This window comes from Perca fluviatilis, chromosome 12, assembly GCF_010015445.1.
Source record: "Perca fluviatilis chromosome 12, GENO_Pfluv_1.0, whole genome shotgun sequence".
Lineage (NCBI taxonomy): Eukaryota > Metazoa > Chordata > Actinopteri > Perciformes > Percidae > Perca > Perca fluviatilis.
In genome coordinates, this window is record NC_053123.1 from 29,603,638 (window position 1) to 29,615,213 (window position 11,576).

An 11,576-nucleotide genomic window follows, 5' to 3' on the forward strand; every position below is an offset into this window, starting at 1 on the left:
TTATCAATTTGAGTCCAGAAAAACAGTCCAAACCTCATGTGTCATCTACTCTTACTACCATGTAACGTTATACTTTTACTTTTTATTTTTTGTGAGAGGTGTTGCCCATGATTTATGCCAGCCTGGCCAACATCCTCCTCTCCCCCACCTCCTCTATGGTGTCCAGAGGGCAGACCAGGACAGAGATAGCCTTCTTCACCAGTTTGTTGAGTCTTTTCCTGTCCCTCTCTGTGCTCCCAGCTTCCCAAGCAGGCTACTGCATAAAAAAATTGCAGACGCAACCACAGAGTCACAGAATGTTTTTAACAGAGTCCTGCACACACCAAAGGACCTCAGACTCCTCAGCAGGTGGAGACGGCTTTGGCCCTTTTTGTACAGGACGTCTGTGTTTTTGGACCAGTCCAGTTTATTGTTGAGGTGAACACCCAGGTATTTTTATGTCTCCATGGTTGGTAAGCGAACTGTAGGGGGTCCAGTTCTGAGCCCACCAGGGTTCTCAGGTGTAATACAATCCTCTCCAAGGTCTTCATCAGGTGAGAAGTTAAGGCCACTGGTCTGAAGTGGTTGGGCTCCCTGGGATGCGCAGTTTTAGGAACTGGGACCACACACAAAGTCTTCCACAGGACTGGAACTCGCTCCAGCCTCAGGCTCAGGCTGAAGATGTGCAGGATGACCTCACTGAGCTGATCTACACACTCTTTAAGCAGTCTGGAGCAGATTTCATCCGGGCCGGGGCCTTCCATCCATGCCTTGATCTTTTTTAGCTCCTTCATCACCTGATTGACTACTGACTTTATAGATTACAATTTCCATCCCCTCTCTGTCCAGTGAAACCAGACGCATTTTACTGCCCAACTTTTTAGTTTTGATACTTTAAGTCCATTTGCTGATAAATACTTTTACTTAAGTAACGTTTTGAATGCGGGACTGCATTTCCACAGTGAAGTGGGATCTGAATACTTCTTCCACCGCTACTGATCCACACAAATAAACTAAATTGAACTATTAATACGTATATAATTAGCCTAATTGACCCAAAATAATATCTGTAAAGTCAAGACCACACAGTGGGCGTGTGTATGTGCGTGTGTAACCTTAAAAAATACACTGAAATTAATTAAGTGTAAAGGTAACATAGGGCAACCGAGGGCAACAAAAGAGAAACATGAACCCGCATCTCGTGACATTCCTGCAAAACACAAACGTCAGGTGACGAACAACTGGACTGGCCAATAAGAAACGCTCAGTGGGGTACGAGTCAGCCAATGGCAGTCCGACATTCGCCGAGTGCGTGGCGTTAAGGGGCGGAGCAAATCTGTGATTGCCTGGTGATTGCTGCTTGCCTTTCCGCCTGGAGAGAAATCCGTCAAAGACGAGGAAGATGGCGAGAGGTAGTCGTAGTCTGAGAAAAGTGGCTGAGTGTATGAAAAAGATACCTTCGACAGCCAGCCGGGAAGTACAAACTAGGAACAACGTAAGGTAAAGTAATTTAATTTTGTAAAGTAAGTGAAAGGATAAGATACGCCTCTGACAATAACAATTCACGTTAGTTAGTTAGCTAGCTAGCTAACTTAAAGTAGCGTTAGCACCAAAGATATTCAGTTACAAATTGATTTGTTGAGTGGTAACGTTAACGTTGTTGGCTTTAACTTGTAATGTTTAGCTAAGTGTGCAAAATAACTACTCCTGCATTTGCAGGACAAAATTTGGGTACAATGTGGCCAGTACATTGTCCTTTGCTCTTAAGTCCCAATTTCTCAAATAACTCTCCCTATTATCTGCACCCATACACCTGCATACACTTGCATGGACTTGGCAGTAAAGGTCAGTGCCATGTGTCCGCTGTATCACATTGCAGGTAGTAGTGAAAGAGATTTCTTCTAAGTGACCAGCAGGCCAGTAATGGAATAGGAATTCAAAGCAGCACGTCATGAGAAGCACATAATAGGTTTCATTGGTTTAGGCTAATGATGACATTGATATTGTCACATCACATTAAGTGGTGACATAACATCTCAATGCATGCCCTGAGGGCCGTGCCAGGGACATTGTGGAACAGGCTGCCACAGGCATATCTTCTGTGGAGGTTGCAAGCCATTTTGTTCCATCCAGGATTAACATGGAGTCCTCCCATTGATGGTGTCAGCAGGAATCTGACTCAGGGCCATTGTCCACTTGATCCCACTGATAACCTACAAATCAATGCAGCATTGATTTGGAAAAAGGGATTAGAACGGCAACTAATTGTTATTTTGATAATGGATTAGTGGTTTTGTTGATGAACAAGTGAAGAAATAGAGACATTGCAAATCACAAGTAGGCCTACAACAATTCCCAATTTTGCTGGACAATTAATTGTCTCAGAAATAATTGCGACTAACACATTCACATTCTACGAAGTAAACCACGCCTTATCATACAATTTTATTTTTTTTTATTTTTTGCTTAAAGGTACTCTAAGCGATGTCACGTGTTTTTTAGGCTACAACATTTTTTGTCACATACAGCAAACATCTCCTCACTATCCACTAGCTGCCTGTCCCCTGAACACACTATAAAAAAAACGCAGTCTCTGTAGACAGCCCAGGCTCCACTAACTCCAACAAAAACAAAGTGGTCCAACCTGGACCATGCAAACATACACAAACTGTGTTCCAATGTTCAGCCAATAATGGACAATAAGGATTTGGAGTGGGGGTTGGGGGGTTAGTGCAATGAAGCACAGAAGGAGGGGAGGGGGAAGGGACGGGATGAGGAAGAGGGGGGAGGGAGCTAGTCTCCGGTTTGTTTGAACATACTTTTAACGTCAAGAAGAACTTCCCCAACATTGCTTAGAGCACCTTTTTAAATTAACAAAAAAAAAATGAAGTTAGAACATTTATGTCGTCAATTTAAAACAAAAGCATTAATCATAAACAAAAAAACAGATTGTTTAATTTCTCTGGCTTTAGACTGCTAACAGCCCATGATGTTTGGAGTTGCTATGGCATCAAGTGACGGCTGCCAACAGTCTCACCATAATCACTTACATGGCACATCTACACAAAATCAACAATTACCATCAACAGTCCCTTAGGACTGTAGTTTGCAAACAAGCTGTTCTGTACAGATTACAAAAATAAAAGCACAAATGCCCGTGGAACTATAGCCTCTTTCTGACCAAGTAGTTACAGGAACAGTCCACTTCTAAACGGTTCTACCAAGTAGTCTCCCCCAAAACTGGGTTTGCCATTTGCATTCACACCGGCCAAGTGGCCATAGGAACTGACCTTTTGTTATTATAATCGCAGCCATCTAACCACCACTATGTGGAAAAGGGAAAAGACCCTGTCCTGAAGTAGGAGCTGAAAGAGTTACAGGAACTGTGGCCAGAGGGATTTAATAATCCACAAATTGGTCCAGTCGGAACAAGAGGGAAAAAAAAGGGTTCTAGGAACTGCAAAAATCCCTCCAGTCAGAAAGCGGCTATTAGCTACGTTAATATAATAATAACTAATTACGGCCATTTCCGCCCCAGCGTCGTCATTTACGGTAACGTTAATAATTAAACAAAGCACCATAGTAGATTAAACACCACAGACAGACTAACTACATTACTTAAACATATGTAAAGGTGCTTTGGTGGATTTTTAACTTTTAGAAAGCCAACTGGAGTTGTAACTGTGGGTGGGACGTCCTCTGGTAGGAATCCATAGTATCATAGGCTAGCTAACATTAGCTAACGTTACTGTTAGGTGATGCTACACCGGTATTGCAAACGCATTTGATTGATCCAAACAGTAGTGTGAACAATCTCATTTAAAAAATGCTCTAATGCTTTAATTGCTGTTATACAAAATAACCGTGATACTGTTAAAAAAAAAAGAATTGTAGTTAGAAAATTATTTAATAATTGTTACAGGCCTACACACAAGTTCCCATCCCCACCAAGGTGACTTCTTCAAATTGCTCATTTAGTCTGATCAACTGTATGAAATCCAAGTATATTCACTTAACTAATATATCAAACAGAAATCAAAATCAGCAAATCTCTACATTTTAGAAGCTAGACCAAGAACATGTTTGGCTGTTTTGTGTTTTAGGTCTCCAAAGCTGAAGTTAGTGCCCTTGACTTTGTTCCCGTGTTATGTCCTGGCATCTGTGAGCCATTTAATTTGAATGGCAAGTGTTGATGGAAGGCTTTCCGTGTAAAGTATCCTGTTCTCCAGGAATACAAGCTTCTGTTGCAGCTTGTTGCTTTTGTTCTTGACTTACAGGTATTATAGGCTAATTAGCACCGGGCCTTTTGTTGATGTGTGGATCATGAGGAATCAATGTTCTCTGGAGAGTTTCCTGTCACACTTATTCATCTGAGTCCAGAAAAAAACAAAACGAAAACAACAAGAGCAAGAACAGATGTTTTAAAGCAATTGTGGTACCATCAAAACAGAGTTAGTGTGTTGGCTCTGTCCTGTTTTGTGGTTTATAAAACTTGATTTGAACCCCTACCCCTTTTTTTTGGTGTGAATTTTGTCCTCAGATACCTGTCGTCATGTGGGATCCTGATGACTCGTCTACCTCCCCTGCTGGGTGGAGCCATGCCAGGGCGTGGCATCGTGTTACCAGCCCGCAGCTTCTTCAACCTGGCCGATTCCTTCTCCAAGAGGAAGGAGTACTCGGAGAGACGGATCATTGGGTGAGTCGGTGCTCATGTGATGAAGTGAAAGTTTTTTTTTTGTTTTTTTTTGTTTTTTGTTTTAAGAGAGTTGTCCTATTATATCATCTTCACTGTCTTTTCTTTCCTCCCTCAGCATTTCATGAGACACACTCGGCACATATTTAGGTTTAATTTGAGCTCAAAATGTCCTTGTTACGTTAATAATAACGATAGTCTCAATACACTTTACAGAAAGCAACAAAAAGCACATTACAGCTTAGTACTGTATATAGTTAAAAAGTTGTGTTCAAAATCACAGCCCTCATAAATCATATTTGTTTTAATGCCGTTGCCCTATCTGAGGCTCTACGTATGCGTTTCTGTATGACGCACTAAATGTCCTCCTGTGTCCCGTACAGAGGTCATAATCACTAAATCTGGTTGTATAAATAGACGCAGGCTGCTGCAGCTATTTTCCCTCAGCTGAAGTGAGGCAGTTAATACAACGGGGGTGTATTAATCTGTGTCTCAGTCACTGCAGCATGCCTTTTATTTTGTTTATTTTATTACTTTTTAATCTCCTCTCTTGTGCTCTTTTTGCCTCTCGTTCTTCTCCCCCCCTCTCTGTTTCTCATTGACCTATTGCATACTTAACTTTGGAGCGTGCCTATGTTCCCACAGCCCTATGTTCCCACATTTATTTTTTTCACTGAAAGTAAGGCCCTATGTTCCCACAGTTCTAAAGAAAATTTCAAAAGTAGGCCGTATGTTGCCACATTTCTAAATTTTTTTTCTCCAAAATTAGGCCCTATGTTCCCACATTTCTAAAAAAATTTTCTCCAAAATTAGGCCTTATGTTCCCACATTTCCTTTGTCATTAATTTGTATCAGATTTTATCCCCCTTTCTCCCAATTTGGTAGCCAATTAACACCCAAACCTATTATCCAGTATAAATGGACTACAGTTGGAATGTAACCCTAACCCTAACATAGGGCCTAATTTTAAGAAAAATTCTTAGAAATGTGGGACAGTTGGGCTGTGGGACCATAGGTCTGACCCCCTTGTACCGTGCGAGCCTTGTTTAGTGTGTGTATTGTGACACTGTTGCTGAGCTTGCCTAGCTTCCTGTCGTGCAGACTTCATGGCTCTTTTCCCCCCCATCCTTGACTCTTCAGGCATTCCATGCAGGAGATATATGAGGTGGTGGCCGGAGTGGAAAACTACTGCGTCTTTGTTCCCTGGTGTAAGAAGTCTGATGTGGTGTTCAAGCGAGCTGGATTCTGCAAGGCCAAACTAGGCGTGGGCTTCCCACCTGTGATGGAAAACTACACCTCTCTTGTTACTTCAGTACGCCCCCACCTTGTCAAGGTAAGGTACTGTTTGCTAAATGCAAGATTGTGTTCTTATCCTAAACTTACCTTACTTTTTTTTTTTTTCTGTGGGGTTAGCTCGTAGTTCCAGTGTTTCAGGTCAGATTCCCCAAACTGTTAACTGCGCAGGCTTGTGGTGAATCGCATAATCTTCCCTTAATATTACCGTATTATAACTGCCATACATAAACAACTAAAACAGGAAAGTATGAGGCATTTAGATTGATAAAATAATGTAAAGAAAAGAACAGGACCAGTTGGAAAAAAACTCGTTCGAGCATGATTACATATATGTAATGAATTTATTAATTGTAGATCCAGGATACTATGCATCCTGTCCTTGTTTGTCCATACCCTCCACCATCATCACATACCCGTTCCTTCCCCCATCATCACATACCCTTCATCATTACCTTCATCCATCATCCATTCATCATCCCCACATATCATACCTAATTCATCATCACATACTTCATCATACCCCACATCATCACATACCCTTCACCATACCCAATCCATCATCACAACCCTTCACCATACCCCCACATCATCACATACCCTTCAAAACCACATCATCACATACCCTTCATCCATACCCCCACATCATCACATACCCTTCACCATACCCCCACATCATCACATACCCTTCACTATACCCCCACATCATCACATACCCTTCATCAACCCCCCACATCATCACATACCCTTCATCATACCCCCACATCATCACATACCCTTCACCATACCCCCACATCATCACATACCCTTCACCATACCCCCACATCATCACATACCCCATCATACCCCTTCACCATCATCATACCCTTCAATCCCCCCATCATCACATACCCTTCACCATACCCCCACATCATCACAACCCTTCACCATACCCCCACATCATCACATACCCTTCATCATACCCCAACATCATCACATACCCTTCACCATACCCCCACATCATCACATACCCTTCACCATACCCCCACATCATCACATACCCTTCACCATCCCCCACATCATCACATACCCCCCATCATCCCATACCCTTCACCATACCCCCACATCATCACATACCCTTCACCCCCCCCACATCATCACATACCCCTTCCCCCTACCCCCACATCATCACATACCCTTCACTATACCCCCCACATCATCAACATACCCTTCACCATACCCCCCCATCATCACATACCCTTCACTATACCCCCCACATCACCCCCACATCATCACATACCCTTCATCATACCTAGAGATTGGCATGGTTTTATGTTGGTTAGCTTAATAGCTGGTTTGATTTGCATTGAGAGATGATTTTATGAAAGTACCCCATGTCAGTCTCTAGGTATGGTGAAGGGTATGTGATGAATGTGAAGTTATGGTGAAGGGTATTTATGTGGGCTATTTTAATTCCAAAGACCAAGGGAACTTTATCAGGATGCATAGTATCTGGATCAATGAAATAACTGCCCTTTTAAAATAAAAATCTGCCTGCCTCTATGGGAATTTAACATAGGGGGGGACTGACTTTAGTTGCCAGCGGTTTAGACATTAATGGCTGTGTGTTGAGTTATTTTGAGGGGACAGCACATTTACACTGTTATACAAGCTGTACACTTAATACTTTACATTGGAGCAAAGTGTAATTTCTTCAGTGTTGTCCCATTAAAAGATATAATGAAATATTTACTAAAATGTGAGGGGTGAGATACTGTATGTATAGATGTATGATTAGAAGTGTATAGGGGTGCAGATGTATGGTTATATGCTTATACATAGATATAGTTCCTATTTTTCTTTCGCAATGAGGGTTGTTGTTGTTGTTGTTATTATTATTTATTATTATCAGCACTGATACAAAATTGTCAACTAAGTGAAGGAATTACAATAAAAGTATAAAAAGACCATATAAGGATGCCTGTTCTGTTCAGTTTTTCAGTTTCATTCATGCAAATGTTGAGCAAATGAGTAAACGCCGGGGAGCTTCACGTCACATTTTTTTTATTTTTATTATTATTATACACACATTTCCCCCAAATTCAGCCTCAGATATTTGGTATCTTTGGAGTTTGTAAAAACTGATCCACCAAGTTTAAAAAGGTTATACATGCTGCTGAACTCAAATCAGTTGGTACCTATTAGATTAGAAATTCATAAAGTTTTCCCCTCATTTTCTTGTTGTTGTTTTTTTTTTTTTGCAGCAAACTAATTGCAAATAATGTGTGTGTTATGTTGCTTGTCAGGCGTCCTGTTCAGACGGTAGTCTGTTCAACCACTTGGAGACGGTTTGGCGTTTCAACCCTGGCCTCCCGGGATATCCTCGTACCTGCACTGTGGATTTTTCTGTAAGTAGACGCCAGCTGTAGCAGTCAAACCTGCTAAAACATGTTAAAAAATAAAAGAAGAAAAAGAGGCAAAGCTTGTGTTTCAGCCTTCGCTCTGTATGCGTGATCATGGGTTCTTCCACATGCCTGAGCTTGAGTTGTAGTTCTCATTGGATCAGTTAAAAACTCTGAGACCAATGTACAGTATGCAGTTCAGCTGCTAACCTTCTCCTCTCTCCTCTCCTCAGATCTCCTTCGAGTTTCGCTCCCTCCTCCACTCGCATTTAGCCCACGTCTTCTTCGACGAGGTGGTGAAGCAAATGGTTTCGGCGTTTGAGCGTCGCGCCTCCAATCTATACGGCCCCGAGACGGCCATCCCTCGCGAGCTCATGTTCCACGAGGTTCACAGCACGTAGCGCTGCACAAACACAAACAAACGCAACGCCCCTGCTGATGTCGGAGGGAAAGATGAGAGAGGAGGAGTGTAGACGGGCTACCTTGTTCTAACTGAAAACTGCAGTGCCTTTCTCACAGCAACGACCAAGTTTATTCTCAACAGTTTCCAATCTTTTTTTTTAATTTTATATATATATATATATATATATATATATATACTATACTATACTATACTATACTATACTATACTATACTATACTATATGACTGATGTGGATCCACCAGCTTATTCTCATGATGGTGCTAAAAAAAAAAAAGGACTTAATTTCATTATCAGAACTGAACAAGCTGTTCCTGGTGGTGAAACTTGAGTTCACAGGTTAAAATGAGTGTTTTTGGCCCTAGCTGGGCCGCCGGTCATGGTCGGTTCAAGCGAGTATGTCATCCCATCTGTGTCCATTTATTTTTTTTTGGCAGTGGGGGCAACAACTAACCCCCCTCCCGCCCCCCCACCCCCACCTCTGTTCACACACAATGAGGCATATTTTACGTTACAGTATGTGGAGTTAAACTGGACTGGCCCAGTAACCTCTGAATAGTTCTACCTGTCGTTAAATTGCAATGCATTATGTCGTCAGGATCATTTAAAAGGCAACCGCGACTACATTGTGCGTCTGCCCTACTTCTGATACCGTGGCGGCAGAAATTTTGCCATGGCGGGCCGCCACTACAGAATTTACATAGAAGAAACACTGTAACAATGGCTTCACTCAATAGTCAACTACACTACTTTAACCGCCATTTTTGCGACCAGAGCTACAAACTGTAATTCAAAAAGCTGCTTTAGGGAGACACTTTACAAGTACACGTCTTCCAAAAGAACAGATTTCAGGATGTGTAGTAGATGATATTGCAAATCGCCTGTGTCAGAGTACACCCAACAAATAAGGCAACAATGCAGATGCGGCTGTTCAAAGTTGTAGGAGAGAAAGGAAAGTTTTATTATTATTTTTTTTTTTTTTAAAAGATGTCCCCCCCCCCCGCTAATGAGAATACCTTGTTTATTACAATGGGAATGAACACAGTTTGTGATGGTTCAAAGGTTGAGGAAGAAAGGTTCCAGTTCCCAGTTGAAATGGGTCATTACTTGTTGATCATGTTACAGAGATTAGAGTAAGGGCAACACAACTTTTGTTAGCTCCAGCTGATCTAAGCCGCAGGGTCCAGATGGTTTTACAACCTTAGTGCTTCTCTGGGATGAATTGAGCGTGAAGGGCACAAAGCAACTAAAGAAAGTAATGTTTAAACTCATGCAAAATGAACTCCAAGCCACGCGGCTGACGGACAGTAACCTATTAAACGTCCACCTCCACCGTGTCTCACCACCCAACTGTATGTTATAAGAATATATTTTAAGGATAAAGGGCAGAGGCAGGCGAGACACTGTGTCACTGGAATCATGCAGTGAGGGATTGTGTATCAAAGGACTACATGTACAAAATGTACTGTATCTAACTATCAGGAACACACGCGCCTTTCAAAGGAACTTTGAAAGGCGCGAACTTTTATTTTAGCTTTAGTAGGTTTACGGCTGGGTGATAAGGCTAAAGTCTTCTATACCAAAATAGATCATTTCATATTTTCATAACGATCTCTCTCTTTTTTTTTTTTTTTTTTTTTTTTCTCTCTCTCTCTCTCTCTCTCTTTTTTTTTTTTTTTTTTCTCTATGGAGCATGTTTTCTGGTAATTGAATGAATAAATAGTCCACACAGTAAAGCTTATTTTTGTATACTCTTGTGTGAATTAAATACTTTTTAAACTTCTTTATTTTATTAAGTGTAAAATGAACATAACGTAAAGCCGCGTCCAAATGGTGTAAATATTGCCGTAACGCAGTACGGCAGCTGTTTATTTTAATTTTTTTTTTGACATCAATATATACATTTTTTTTTAATATAACATTTTATATCGTTTTGACAATATATATGGTCCTGTTGCCCAGCCCTAGCAGGAAACGGTGTTTTTTTTTCTCCTTCTCTTTATGTTACATATACTATGCTCTCGTCTTTATTAAGGGAGCTATGCTGGCCATAAGAATTATAGCTACATGACACAGCAAAGTGTGCAATATTGGCAGTATATAGGTGTTAACTTTTTTAAATCTTATTGAATGTGAAACTGTATGTTTTGTACGATTTTCTTGGCCAGGTCGCCTATGCAAGTGAGATCCTGTTCTCAACGGCCTACCTGGTTAAATAAAGGTTAAATAAAACTAAATCTTATGCAAGCATGTACAGTATACACACTGTTGATACAAAGGGCCCAAACTAGCCGGTTAGGCAGAGGCCAGGTCACAAATGTTCAGCGCCGCCCTGAAACCTTGACGATTCCAGCTGTCCGACCCACACCGCCCACAGAGTGCCTCCTGAACTACTGGCAGCATATCTCTTTTATTTTTAAACCTTATACTCATTCTTTAATATTTATTACTTGAGTTTTAAGTGTGAATATTGGTTTGAAGATCATGTAAGGAAGACGTCTACGCTGCTTTTAAAGAAAATGGTTGTGTGTTTCATGGGATGGGGAAAAGGACTTGTGTAAATGTTTGTTTAATGACTTCAGAAAGACGTATCCACTGCATGATTTATAAACTTATTTTTGCAACAAAAAACCTGACTGATCATCACTCATTTATCTGATTAACACTGCTACAGAAGTGGCTCCACGGGCTGATTGGACAGAAATGGGGTCATCATGTGAGGGGTAAGAATAGACTGGTGTGATGTATGGCAGCATGTCAACAGTCATAAGGTTTGGAAATGTCAATGCTGCCAAAGGACAAAGTTATAC

The 11,576-nt window shown here is 41.2% G+C and overlaps 1 protein-coding gene across 1 annotated transcript; it reads left to right on the forward strand.

Moving 5' to 3' along the window:
- Window positions 1–1,336: 1,336 nt before the first annotated feature.
- coq10b (coenzyme Q10B) lies at window positions 1,337–9,059 on the forward strand. The gene is made up of 5 exons (XM_039818364.1): window positions 1,337–1,479; window positions 4,520–4,675; window positions 5,813–6,005; window positions 8,251–8,352; window positions 8,580–9,059. The coding sequence occupies exons 1-5, from the start codon at window positions 1,382–1,384 to the stop codon at window positions 8,745–8,747; spliced, it is 717 nt and encodes a 238-aa protein (XP_039674298.1). The 5' UTR covers window positions 1,337–1,381; the 3' UTR covers window positions 8,748–9,059.
- Window positions 9,060–11,576: the final 2,517 nt, after the last annotated feature.

Coding starts and splice junctions, on each gene's coding strand:
- coq10b (XM_039818364.1), top strand. CDS start 1,382: ATGGCGAGAGGTAGTCGTAGTCTGAGAAAAGTGGCTGAGTGTATGAAA. Junction 1,480..4,519: donor CAAACTAGGAACAACGTAAG/GTAAAGTAATTT, acceptor TTTTGTCCTCAG/ATACCTGTCGTCATGTGGGA. Junction 4,676..5,812: donor TCGGAGAGACGGATCATTGG/GTGAGTCGGTGC, acceptor TTGACTCTTCAG/GCATTCCATGCAGGAGATAT.